The 13,161-nt window shown below is 51.6% G+C and overlaps 1 protein-coding gene across 1 annotated transcript; it reads right to left on the bottom strand.

Moving 5' to 3' along the window:
* Nucleotides 1-12,234: 12,234 nt before the first annotated feature.
* Nucleotides 12,235-13,161, bottom strand: LOC141936021 (olfactory receptor 14A16-like). Its single transcript, XM_074852755.1, has one exon. It carries the CDS (start codon nt 13,159-13,161, stop codon nt 12,235-12,237), a length of 927 nt encoding a protein of 308 aa, XP_074708856.1.

The following is a 13,161-nucleotide window of genomic DNA, read 5'->3' as shown; positions in this document are numbered from 1 at the left end:
TGTTTGTGGGGAAACTGGTTAAGAGGTTGTGGGCACAAACATTATTCTCCTCTGTCCCTTCTGTTGCAGGGATGGATGAAGAAGATTACAGAAGAACTCAATGGATGAACTTGTGGCTCCGAGACTGGTGTTACCAGCAGGGCTTTGGATCTTTCAAGCATGGGTTTCATACAGGATGCCAGAGCTTTTGGCATCAGATGGGATGCATCTGTCCCAGAGGGGGAAAAGGATCTTGGGGCAGGAGTTAGCTGGGCTCATTGAGAGAGCTTTAAACTAGATTTGAAGGGGGAAGGTGACAAAGCTGGAACTCCTAGACATAAGCCCCAGGGTAGATTACCAGAGTTTGTGGGCTGTTGTGCCAGCGATGACCCTCACCCAGCTGTCCCTGTGGAGGCAAGGGATGGAGACATGCAACACAACAAAGATGCAAGGGATAATGACGGGTCAGTAACCGTGGTAATACTTGTGAAAGCTCAAGCTGCTCTAAATGCAAAAAGGTGCTGGGGACACCAGCCCATCTGAAGTGCATGTATACCAATGCACTCAGCATGGGTAACAAACAGGAGAAGCTTGAAGCCATGATGCAAGAGGAAAATTATGATGTATTGGTTATTACAGAAACATGGTGGGATGTCTCCCATGACTGGAGTGCACCTGTTGAGAGCTACAAGTTCTTTAGGAGGGACAGACAAGGAAGGAGAGGTGGTGGGGTGGACTGTATGTTAGGGACTGTTATGATTGCTTTGAGTACAAGTGTAGTGAAGACAGGTTAGAGTGTCTTTGCGTTAGAATCAGGGGGAAGGCCAACAGGGCAGATGTAGTAGGAGTCTACTATAGGCCACCCAACCAGGACAGAGAGGTGGATGAAATATTCTGTAGGCATTTAGGAGAAATCTCATGATCACTTGCCCTTGTTCTTGTGGGAGACTTTAACTTCCCAGACACCTGCTGGAAATAGAACACAGCAGAGCGGGACCAGTCCTGGAGATTCCTGGAATGTGTGGGAGACAACTTCCTGACGCAACTGGTGAGAGAACCAATCAGAGAAGGTGCCCTGCTGGATCTCCTCTTTGTGAACAGAGAAGGACTGGTGGATGATGTGGTGGTTGGAGGCCAACTAGGACACAGTGATCATGAAATAATAGAGTTCTCTATTCTTAGAGAGGTCAGGAGAAGGTTAAGCAGAACGGACATCCTGGACTTCCAAAGGGCTGACTTTGTCTTGCTTAGGCAACTACTTGACAGGATCCCTTGGGAGATGGTCCTGAAGGGTATAGGGGTCCAGGAAGGCTGGGTGCTCTTTAAGAAGAAAGTCTTAATGGCTCAGGAACAGGCAGTCCCCAGGTGCTGTAAGAGAAGCCGGCGACAGAGAAGACCACCCTGGCTGAACAGGGAGCTTTGGCTGCAACTCAGGGAGAAAAGGAAAGTTTACAGCCTTTGGAAGAAGGGACTGGCCACTCACAGTGATTACAAAGAGGCTGTGAGGCTGTGCAGGGCAGAAATCAGGAGGTCTAAAGCCCAGCTGGAATTTACCCTGGCTTCAGCAATCAAGGACAACAAGAAATGTTTCTATAAGTATGTCAACAGCAAAAGAAGACCAGGGAGAGTCTCCATCCCCTGCTAGATACAGGAGGAAACATGGTAACAAATGGTGAGGAGAAGGCTGAAGTCCTTAATGCCTTCTTTGCCTCAGTCTTTAATAACAAGACCAGTTGTACTGAGGGAATCCAGCCAGAGGACAGAGACTGGGAGAACGACCCCCCCACAATCCAGGAGAGAGTCAGTGACCTACTGCATTACATAGACACACACATGTCTATGGGACCAGATGGGGTACACCCGAGGGTGCTGAAGGAACTGGCTGGGGTGCTCGCCAAGCCGCTTTCCATCATTTACCAGCAGTCCTGGCTGAGCAGGGAGGTCCCGACAGATTGGAAACTGGCCAATGTGACGCCCATATATAAGAAGGGTCGGAAGGATGATCCGGGAAATTATAGGCCTGTCAGCTTGACGTCGGTGCCTGGAAAGCTGATGGAGCAGCTCATCCTGAGTACCATCACACAACACATGCGGGACAACCAGATGATCAGGCCCAGTCAGCATGGGTTTAGGAAAGGCGGGTCCTGCTTGACAAACCTGATCTCCTTCTACGACAGGGCGACCTGCTTATTGGATGAGGGAAAGGCTGTGGATGTAGTTTACCTCGATTCAGTGAGGCCTTTGACACCATTTCCCACAGCATTCTTCTGGTGAAACTGGCTGCTCAAGGCTTGGATGGGCACACGCTTTGCAGGGTAAAAAACTGGCTGGATGGCCGGGCCCAAAGAGTTGTGGTGAATGGAGTTAAATCCAGTTGGCGGCCGGTCACGAGTGGTGTCCCCCAGGACTCGGTTTTGGGGCCACTCTTGTTTAACATCTTTATTGATGATCTGGACGAGGGGATCGAGTGCACCCTCAGTAAGTTTGCAGATGACACCAAGTTGGGTGGGAGTGTTGATCTGCTCGAGGGTAGGGAGGCTCTGCAGAGAGACCTGGCCAGGCTGGAGCGATGGGCTAAGGCCAACTGTATGAGCTTCAGTAAGGCCAAATGCTGGGTGCTGCACTTGGGCCACAACAACCCCCAGCAGTGCTACAGGCTTGGGGAGGAGTGGCTGGAGAGCTGCCAGTCAGAGAGGGACCTGGGGGTGTTGACTGACAGCCGGCTGAACAGGAGCCAGCAGTGTGCCCAGGTGGCCAAGAAGGCCAATGGCATCCTGGCCTGTGTCAGAAATAGCGTGGCCAGCAGGGACACGGAAGTGATCTTGCCCCTGTACTCGGCACTGGTGAGGCCGCACCTCGATGACTGTGTTCAGTTTTGGGCCCCTCACTACAAAAAGGCCATTGAATGACTCGAGTGTGTCCAGAGAAGGGCAACAGAGCTGGTGCAGGGTCTGGAGTGTGATAGACAGTAAACTGTTTGTTCATCAAATTCCATTGAAGATACTGGGAGCTCGTGACATGTTATTCCATAAACTATGTTGGCCTAAGCTTAATCTTAACTATTACACTGTGTAACGACTAACTGACTGTAAGTGCTTATCTAAGTTGAAATGCTGAAGCAAGGACTTCTACTAGGCAAAAGACTGAAAAGAGGGAGAAAGGGAAGAAGGACAAAGGGGAGAAAGACAAAGGGGAGAAGAAGAAAAAAAAGGGGGTAGTGTCTATATTCTGTAAGATATAAACAAAGACTTTGTGAGCCACTCTCAGGAAAGTAGGAAATACGAGAAGCTGGTGACGTGAGGAAGACCCGGATGGAGCGACCCCCTAGCTGCAAAGTGCGCAGACGCAGGATACACCTCTCAGAGAGACCCGATAACGGAAGGCGGAGGATATAAAAAAGACGGACCCTCGGGAAGTGAGCGCGCGCCGTTGGTGGAGCAGGGACTCCCCGGCCGCCCAGCGCTGTTTTGCTTATTGCCGCTTGCTAAAATAAATAATTAAAATCTAATTTGTCCTAACTTGCATCATTTTGGCAAGATAGTCTATAACATGGAGCACAGGTCTGATGGGGAGTGGCTGAGGGAACTGGGGGGGTTTAGTATGGAGAAGAGGAGGCTGAGGGGAGAACTCATTGCCCTCTACAACTCCCTGAAAGGAGGGTGCAGAGAGGGGGGTATGAACCTCTTTAACCAAGTAATGAGTGATAAGAAAAGAGGGAATGGCCTCAAGTTGCGCCAGGGAAGGTTTAGACTGGATATTAGGAAGTATTTCTTTACAGAACAGGTTGTTAGGTGTTGGAATGGGCTGCCCAGGGAGGTGGTGGAGTCCCCATCCCTGGAGGTGTTTAAGAGTAGGGTCGACATAGCGTTAAGGGATATGGTGTAGATGGGAACTGGCAGTGTTAGGTTAACGGTTGGACTAGATGATCTTCAAGGTCCTTTCCAACATAGATGATTCTTTGATTCTGTGATTCTGTGTCCCTCTGTGCAGCCCCTATTTTGTAGGAGTTGGGAGGAGGTGGAGAGTGCTGAGGGGAGCTCTGCAAATATGGGGTTCAGGGCCTCAAGCACATGACCTGTGTGTAGAGATGGAGGGACATGGGCATCTTTGGGCCAATGTCATGGAGGTCCCAGGCAGTAAAGGATTAGCCTGACAGTGCTTGATTGGTGGTTTCAGAGGTGATGGAGCTTTTCTTTGTGGTGGAAAACAGCATGAGAAAGACATAATGGAACTAAGAGAATCTTGGGAGGTTGGGGATGGTCAAGAATTCAGAGAATTGTCACCCCAAGGACAGTGTTGTGCAGTAACAAGACACAGAGAGGGAGTCTGCACCATCCCAAAGCTTTGTGTTTCAAGGAAGAGCCAGGGAGGATGGAGAGATATTCAGTGTTGGTGCGGCCTCACCTCGAGTACTGTGTGCAGTGCTGGGCCTGCAATTTAAGAAGGATGTGGAGATCCTTGAATGCATCCAGAGGAGGGCAACAAAGCTGGTGACAGGGCTGGAAGGAATCTCACATGGGGAACAGCTAGGACTCTGGTTTGTCTAGCTTTGAGAAGAAGAGGTTGAGGTGCGACCCCATTGCTCTCTGCAGCTTCCTGAGGAGGGGAAATGGGAGGTGCTGCTGTCTTCTCCCTGGGATCCAGTGATAGGATGTGTGGGAATGGTTCAAAGCTCTGGCAGGGGAGGATTAGACTGCACATGAGGACGCATTGGTTTTACCAAGACAGTGGACAAACATTGGAACAGGCTTCCTAGAGAGGTGATCGATGACCCAAGCTGGTCAGCGTTTGAGAGGCATTTGGACAATGCACTTAATAACAGCCTTAACTTGGCCAGCCCTGAACTGGTCAGGTGGTTGGACTAGATGATCGTTGTAGCTCTCTTCCAGCTCAAATAGTCACTTTATTTTTTCCTATTCTATATCAGGAAGAGCAGGTAAATGCTGAGGTGAAAGCAAGTTGGGGAAGAAAGGGTGATGTTGAGAGCCTGCAGGGGAAGAACTGCAGGTGTGGGACACTGAGCACAGCCTGTGGTAGAGACAGCTGAAGGCTCTGGCATAGCTGAGAGCCCCCAACAGGGCCAAGGTCTTTTCCCCCTTGCCTATGGTTGTTGCCTCTGCAGTTAAAGCGTACCAGGATAAACCTCAGCCTCATGGCACCAGGAGCTCATGGCCTCCTTGCCCCACCCAGGACAGACCCATCAGTGTCATACCCTAGTCCTGCCCTTGGCACCGCACATTGCCACATGACACTGCCCCAGGAAGAGCCCTGGGCAATGTGGGAGGGACAGGATCTCCCTTCCCAGGGGCTGCGGGTCAGGCTTTGGCCCTTTGGCTTCAACACATGAAGGCAGACTGAGCATCAGAACCACCTTTACATTGGGTTTGCTACCTCTCATTCCTGCCTCCACCTTTGTGCTCTAACCAGCCCCTGGGGAGGCTTTGTTGGGGATGGCCCTCAGTGGGACCCAGTAACACTCCTGGGAACTGTAGGTGTTGCTTCTGACCTTCACTTCTTCAGCCGTTGGTTCAGGCTCCTCTCAGTGTCTGAGGCTCATGGTCTCAGCACCAAAGACACCATGGGGCTCATGAAAATGCAAAAAGCCATGTCTCTTCCAATTATTTTCTTCAGTCTTCAAGTCTTGGGTAGCTAATTGCAGTGGTCTCTAGAGTGGAAGTAAAGGGGTATTTTTCACTGAGCATTTAATACAGAAGTATTTTTTGTTATTAAGTATATTGTATGACATTTTCAGTTTACAGCAGCAGTGATGGCAGCATTCTCTAATTGATGTTGATGCAGGGGGTCTCCTCCTGCTGTCAGGAGGGGTAGGACCAGCTCCTCCTGGAGGTCAGACACTCCATGGACAACCTGATTCCTCACCTCCCCAGCCCGGCCATTTCTCCCGTCGGCCCCCTGGCACTTGCAGCACTTCTCCTGACATCAGACTTCTCCACCCCGGCTGCAGCTGGAGGTTACAGCTCCTCTGCACCAGCTCCCACTGGCTTCCCTCAGAGACCTGGCTGCACACGGGCACAGCAGAATTTCTCTTCATTGACAACAAACAGAAGGAAAACATGGGAGAGTTTAACAAACAACAACCGCCACTGCTCAGCTGTGTGCTAAGGGGAAGCTGCCTCCAGTGAGGTTCACCATCCCTAGGGGAGAACCTCACTAGCAATGTTTCAGACAGATCCATGGGAAATGAGAGATATGAACACAGTGAAGGAGGTGGCTGAAGAGAGAATTAGACTGCTGAGAGACAAGGGCAGGCTTCTGACTCCCTGAAGCTCAGAGCTTCAGTTTCAGTTCATACACTTCCTAGAAATTCTCATTTGGTCATGGTGGAAAAACATCATCACTTTATTCAAAGTTTTCAGTCATCTCAGCTGACAAAATTTGCTCAGGTGTTTTTTAAAAGTCTCAGGCAGTTCTTCCCCTTTCCAGGCAGAGCTCAGCTGTCTGACCATGGACATTGAGTGCCCCTTGCAGACGCCCCGGTGTATCTGACGTATTTCCCTGGGACTGGCCGCTGTCACCCAGGCCAGGAGGTCTCCTGCAGGAGACCAGAGCCCCTCGGGAGCTGCTGGTAGAGGCCGGGCAGAGGGGCCCAGGACACCTGCACTGCCACCAGGCATCTCTTTCCCTGTGATTTAGGGCATCTTTGTCCCTGTAGCTACATCGCACCCTGGTTCTGGAATTGTTTTTGTCTTTAAAATCGTAATTAAAAAAATGTTCATGAAATCCCCCAAAGACTGGTATATCAAAACAAGTCAAAACTAAACTAGGAGGAAATGAGCACAAAGAACGTAAAAAAGCTGGAAACTGTGTTCAAGATGTTTTGGGTATTCATCTTCCCTTATCTCTTAATTGTTTCATTTTTATTAACATTTTCTAAACATTACTATCATACTCAGACCTGCAGCATAAAAGACAGATATTTCTATGTCTTGAAGAGATCCCAGCACAATAAAGCCTCTCCCCACCCAGCAGCATCCTTGCCACTCCTCACCCCTTGCACAAAGAGAGTCACCACTAAGGTGGCAGGCTCTCTCCCCTGATACGGGGAAGCTGGGTGACCACCTGCAGCGAAACACCCTGGGTTTGGGTGGCCAAATTTACACTTGTCTCAACACATCTGTGTTACAGTGTCTGCTCAAAGGGGTCTCTGCATCATCCATGAACAGTCCCTTTTTATTCCCTCCAGGGTAAATGAAGAGTGACTCCTTTGTAGGTGAAGAAAGGGAAGACACTGGTCTCCCCCAACATCAGACACCTCCCTGCAGATGTCTATGTCAAATCACGTTGTCTAGACTTCCCCTCCCAGTCAATAGAGACAAAGGAGTTGTCTCCACTGAGTGTCTGGAGATCCTTTTCCTGGTGACCAGGGAATGCTCCAGAAGGGTTCCCATAGGTCCTGTGTCACCCTTCCAAGCACCCTGCGGGTACTTCAGCTACCCCAGGGCATCTCAGAGAGCAACAGCTGATGGATGTGGGCAAAGGAATTACTGAAAGGAATTTGCTCCATCACCTTCTTGGGGACTGAGATGTGACTGACCAGCCTTTAGTTCCATGGATGCTCCTTGTTGCCCTGCTTGAAAATGGGTGCAGTGTCTGCCATTTCCCACCCTGTTTGCCCTGACATTTCAAAGGTGACCAGGAGCACCCTTGCAATGACCCCAGGCAGCTCTCCCAGCACCCTTGGGCACATCCCCTCTGGTCCCGTGCACCTGTGTGTGGCCAAGTGGTGCAAGTGCTCCCCAGGCACACCCTCCTCTGCCATGGGTGCAGCCCTGCCTGCAGAGATGTTAGTCAGAGACTCAAGGACCAGGGAGGTCTGGGGGCAGATCTTACCAGGAGAAGAGGAAGGGAAAACAATGAGTTCCTCAGCCTTTATCTGATTTCAGCCCCATCTGAGCTTTCACTGTCCTGCCTCCACCCCTGTACCCCAATGCCATGTCTGCATCTAGCTCCTAGACAACCTGCTCCCTCTCCCACCCCTGTGCAATGCGTTCTGGTGTGTGAACACTTCAGCTAGAAGATCTCTGTCCATCCTCACCAGCCTCCAGCTAGGGCCTGTTTACCTCACAGAACATCACACTGAGGTGTTGCTGGGCTTTGATGTTGTTGTCCCCAAAGTTCCAAGAGGGCTCCATGGATCTTGGCTCTCCAGGATCCTGCCAAGCAGATGCTGAACCATGTGAAATGAGCTGTGCTGCAGGCCAAGGCTGTCATTCTGCTGTTTGTCTTTTTCCTCTGCCATGGTCACTGCAGCCACGGCTGCCCTCAGCATTCACATCCTCATCCAGTTCTGCCTTGTTCATGAGTATCAGAGTGCAGCCCTCATCAGTCATCACCTGCCTGTGTCCAAAAAGGGAGGCGTGAGGCAGGGGAAAGGTCCCTGTCTGGGTGCTGGCTCTGAGGACACCTCTGTTCCAGCCCCCCAACCAGCTGCAGCAGGCAGGAGGGCAGGCCCTGCTCATGGACACCCTGCTCAGCCCTGTCTGCTCTGGAGCAGACCTGACACCAAGCAGCATCTCCCCTCAGAACCACCCCTGGGACTGCAACTTGGAGAGGGCTCACCTGGAAAGAAGTGCCCAGGAGTGAGCCAACACCCAGGCTGTGTGAGGGCTGAGCAGATGCCTGGAGACCCAGACAACAAAGAAAGACAGTGATTTAGAAGTTCTGTAAGGATGAATTACAGTTGAGGAGGTTGAAGACCCACTGTCGACTGCAAGATGAGCCTGTGCAAGCCAGAGTGGACAGAGACCGCAACAGACACCGAAACCCTCCTCCTATGCCAGCACAAAAAGTCAGGTCCAGCAACACAGCATTCTGCCCTGAGTGGGTGCCTGCAGGAAGAGGTTTCTCTTTCTCATGCTTCTTCCCTGCAGGCATAGAATTGCTGCCTTAATCTTCTCCATGGACATCCCTTTCCCCAGATTCACATGTCTGAGCTGGCCTGGCTGGCTGGTCCTGGCTTTCTTCTGTGCTCCTGCAGGGTCCCAAGCCAGCGGTGCTGCTTTGCAGATCAAGGGGACTGTGGTGTCCTGGAGCCATGGGGTCACCCTCCACTGGCCATGCTGGTGGGGTAGGAAGCAGAGTCAGCCAGAGGGGATTCACTGCTGCTGAGGCCCTTTCCATCTTCCCTGGATGGCGCAAGGGCCAAGGACAGGGCTGGACAGGGCCTTGAGAAATGGGCAGAAACATGGTGGGGTGATTCTCATGACTGGAGTGTACCAGCTGATGGCTACAAGGTCTATAGCAGGCATAGACGAGGAAGGAGAGGTGGTGGGTTGGCGCTGTATGTTAGGGACTGTTATGATTGCTTCGAGCACAAGTGTTGTGAAGACAGGGTGGAGTGTCTTTGCGTTAGAATCAGGGAGAAGACCAACAGGGCAGATGTTGTAGTAGGAGTCTACTATAGGCCACCCAACCATGACAGAGAGGGGGATGAAATATTCTGTAGGCACTTAGGACAAATCTCACCATTGCTTGCCCTTGTTCTGTGGGAGACTTTAACTTCCCAGACATCTGCTGGAAGTACAACACAGCAGAGCGGGACCAGTCCCAGAGATTACTGGAATGACTAAGCAGGGCAGAAATCTGGAGGTCTAAAGCCCAGCTAGAAATTAATCTGGCTTCAGCAATCAAGGACAACAAGAAATGTTTCTATAAGTATGTCAGTAGCAAAAGAAAGACCAGGCAGAGTCTCCATTCCCTGCTAGATACAGGAGGAAACATGGTAACAAATGGTGAGGAAAAGGCTGAGGTGCTTAATGCCTTCTTTGCTTCAGTATTTAATAACAAGACCACTTGTATTGTGGTAATCCAGCCTCCTCAGCCAGAAGACAGAGACTGGGAGAACGACCCCCCCACAGTCCAGGAGGAGATAGTCAGTGACCTACTGCATCACATAGACATACACAGGTCTATGGGACCAGACGGGATACACCCGAGGTGCTGAAGGAGCTGGCTGGGGTGCTCGCCAAGCTGCTTTCTGTCATTTCCCAGCAGTCCTGGCTGAGCGGGGAGGTCCCGACAGATTGGAAGTTGGCCAATGTGACACCCACAGATAAAAAGGGTCGGAAGGATGATCCAGGAAATTACGGCCTGTCAGCTTGACGTCGGTGCCCAGGAAGCTGATGGAGCAGCTCATCCTGAGTACCATCACACAACACATGCGGGACAACCAGATGATCAGGCCCAGTCAGCATGGGTTTAGGAAAGGCAGGTCCTGCTTGACAAACCTGATCTGCTTCTATGACAGGGCGACCTGCTTATTGGATGAGGGAAAGGCTGTGGATGTTGTCTCCCTTGACTATAGTAAGGCCTTTGACACCGTTTCCCACAGCATTCTCCTGGCGAAACTGGCTGCTCGAGGCTTAAATGATCGCACGCTTTGCTGGGTAAAAAACTGGCTGGATGGCCGGGCCCAAAGAGTGGTGGTGAACGGAGTTAAATCCAGTTGGCAGCCAGTCACGAGTGGTGTCCCCCAGGGCTGGGTTTTGAGGCCACTCCTGTTTGACATCTTTATTGCTGATCTAGATGAGGGGATCAAGTGCACCCTCAGTCAGTTTGCAGATGATACCAGGTTGGGTGGGAGTGTTGATCTGCTCGAGCGTAGGGAGGCTCTGCAGAGAGACCTGGCCAGGCTGGAGCGATGGCCTGAGGCCAACTGTATGAGTTTCAATAAGGCCAAATGCCGGGTGCTGCACTTGGGCCACAACAACCCCCAGCAGTGCTACAGGCTTGGGGAGGAGTGGCTGGAGAGCTGCCAGTCAGAGAGGGACCTGGGGGTGTTGACTGACAGCCGGCTGAACATGAGCCAGCAGTGTGCCCAGGTGACCAAGAAGGCCAAGGGTATCCTGGCTTGTATCAGCAATAATGTGGCCAGCAGGGACAGGTAAGTGATCTTACCCCTGGACTCGACACTGGTGAGGCTGCCCCTCGATGACTGGGTTCAGTTTTGGGCCCCTCACTCCAAAAAGGACATTGAATGACTCAAGTGTGTCCAGAGAAGGGCAACGAAGCTGGTGCAGGGTCTGGAGCACAGGTCTGATGGGGAGCGGCTGAGGGAACTGGGGTTGTTTAGTCTGGAGAAGAGGAGGCTGAGGGGAGACCTCATTGCCCTCTGCAACTCCCTGAAAGGAGGGTGCAGAGAGGGGGGGATGAGTCTCTTGAGCCAAGGAACCATCGCCAGGACAAGAGGGAATGGCCTCAAGCTGCGCCAGGGCAGGATCAGACTGGCTCTTAAGAAGTATTTCTTTGTAGAAGGGGTTGTTGGGCATTGGAATGGGCTTCCCAGGGCTGGGGGGGAGTCCCCATCCCTAGAGGGGTTGAAGAGTCGGGTTGACCCAGTGCTGAGGGATCTGGTGGAGTTGGGAACGGTCAGGGTGAGGTTCATGGTTGGACTAGATGATCTTCAAGGTCTTTTCCAACCTAGATGCTTCTGTGATTCTGCAATTCTGTCACATGTGCAACCAAGAAGGGAGGTCTTGGTCCAGCCCTTGGCCCCTAAACAGATCCCACTAGGTCTCTGCGCTTGTCCCTGTGAAACCATCCAGAACCTCAAACGAGCAAATGTCTTTTTGACAGAGCAGTTTCTTGAGTGTATTCCCGATACCAGCTTTGGGAGAGTCGTCCAGCCTTCTGGCGCTGCCCTGAGGAACCCCTTTGGTGATGGTGGTGCTGGCATGGAGGCCAGCTCTGACACCTTGGTTCCCATGGCCTGATCCTGCCTGCAGTCACAGGGGTGTCACTGGACACAAGGGGACTGTCAGAAGCTACACAAGAGGTTGGTGGTGACACAAATGCAAGGGCACAGCAGGATAATGTTGAACAAAGGAGAGCCCAGCGCTGAAAAGGCCACGTCCTGTCGCTCACGTTGGCCGTGGCTCCAGGGAAGCAACAGCCCGACCTCACAGGCAGCAGAGAGGCAGTGCCTGCCGAGACAGTGAGGGGCAGCCCTGAGGGCACTGGTCTGCTCCTCTATGGGGCAGCTGGGCCCTTGGCTCCTGAATCCCTTCTGCCTGCTGGGGCTAGATGCCAGCTCCAGAGGAGATCTAAGGGAATGGAGGAGAGGCAAATTCAGAAAAAATTCTTTCTAAACCTAAGAAGATGTTGTATGAATAATACTTGATGACCATAAATATAGTTTAACAAACAAATGCAATCTAAAGAAAAAGACGAACAAAAGATAAATTGGGATTTTACAAAATACCTGGGATTTATATGAGGATGGACACCTTATTAATACTATAATAATATGTATTCATATAGTTTCCTCAGGGCATCCTTGATCTCCTGGTTCCTCATGCTGTAGATGAGGGGGTTCACTGCTGGAGGCACCACTGAGTACAGAAAAGACACCACCAGGTCCAGGGATGAATGCGAGATGGATGGGGGTTTCAGGTAAACAACCATGCCAGTGTTGATAAAGAGGGAGACCACGGCCACGTGAGGGAGGCACGTGGAAAAGGCTTTGTGCCGTCCCTGCTCAGAGGGGATCCTCAGCACGGCCCTCAAGATCTGCACATAGGACACCACAATGAAAAAAAAACACCCAAATTCTAAAGAGACACCAACCATGATAAGCCCAAACTCCCTGAGATAGTAGTCTGAGCAGGAGAGCTTGAGGATCTGGGGGATTTCACAGAAGAACTGGTCCACAGCATTGCCCTTGCAGAGAGGTAATGAAAATGTGTTGGCCGTGTGCAGCACAGCCCAGAGAAACCCAGTGCCCCAGGCAGCTGCTGCCATGTGGACACAAGCTCTGCTGCCCAGGAGGGTCCCGTAGTGCAGGGGTTTGCAGATGGCAACGTAGCGGTCATAGGACATGACAGTGAGGAGATTAAACTCTGCTATGACTAAGAAGAGAAAGAGAAAGGCCTGGGCAGCACATCCTGAGTAGGAGATGTCCCTGTTGTCCCAGAGAGAATTGGCCATAGCTTTGGGGAGAGTGGTGGAGATGGAGCCCAGGTCGAGGAGGGAGAGGTTGAGGAGGAAGAAGTACATGGGGGTGTGCAGGTGGCGGTCACAGGCGATGGCGGTGATGATGAGGCTGTTGACCAGGAGGGCAGCCAGGTAGATGCCCAGGAAGAGCCAGCAGTGCAAGAGCTGCAGCTCCCGTGTGTCTGCGAATGCCAGGAGGAGGAACTCAGTGATGGAGCTGCTGTTGGACAT

The sequence above is a fragment of the Strix uralensis genome, chromosome 31 (assembly GCF_047716275.1).
Source record: "Strix uralensis isolate ZFMK-TIS-50842 chromosome 31, bStrUra1, whole genome shotgun sequence".
NCBI lineage: Eukaryota > Metazoa > Chordata > Aves > Strigiformes > Strigidae > Strix > Strix uralensis.
Note: the sequence above shows the minus strand (reverse complement) of the source record. Positions and strands in the feature narration are given on the sequence as shown.

Excerpts from the sequence above, each read along its gene's own strand:
- LOC141936021 (XM_074852755.1), bottom strand. The coding sequence starts at position 13,161 with ATGTCCAACAGCAGCTCCATCACTGAGTTCCTCCTCCTGGCATTCGCA.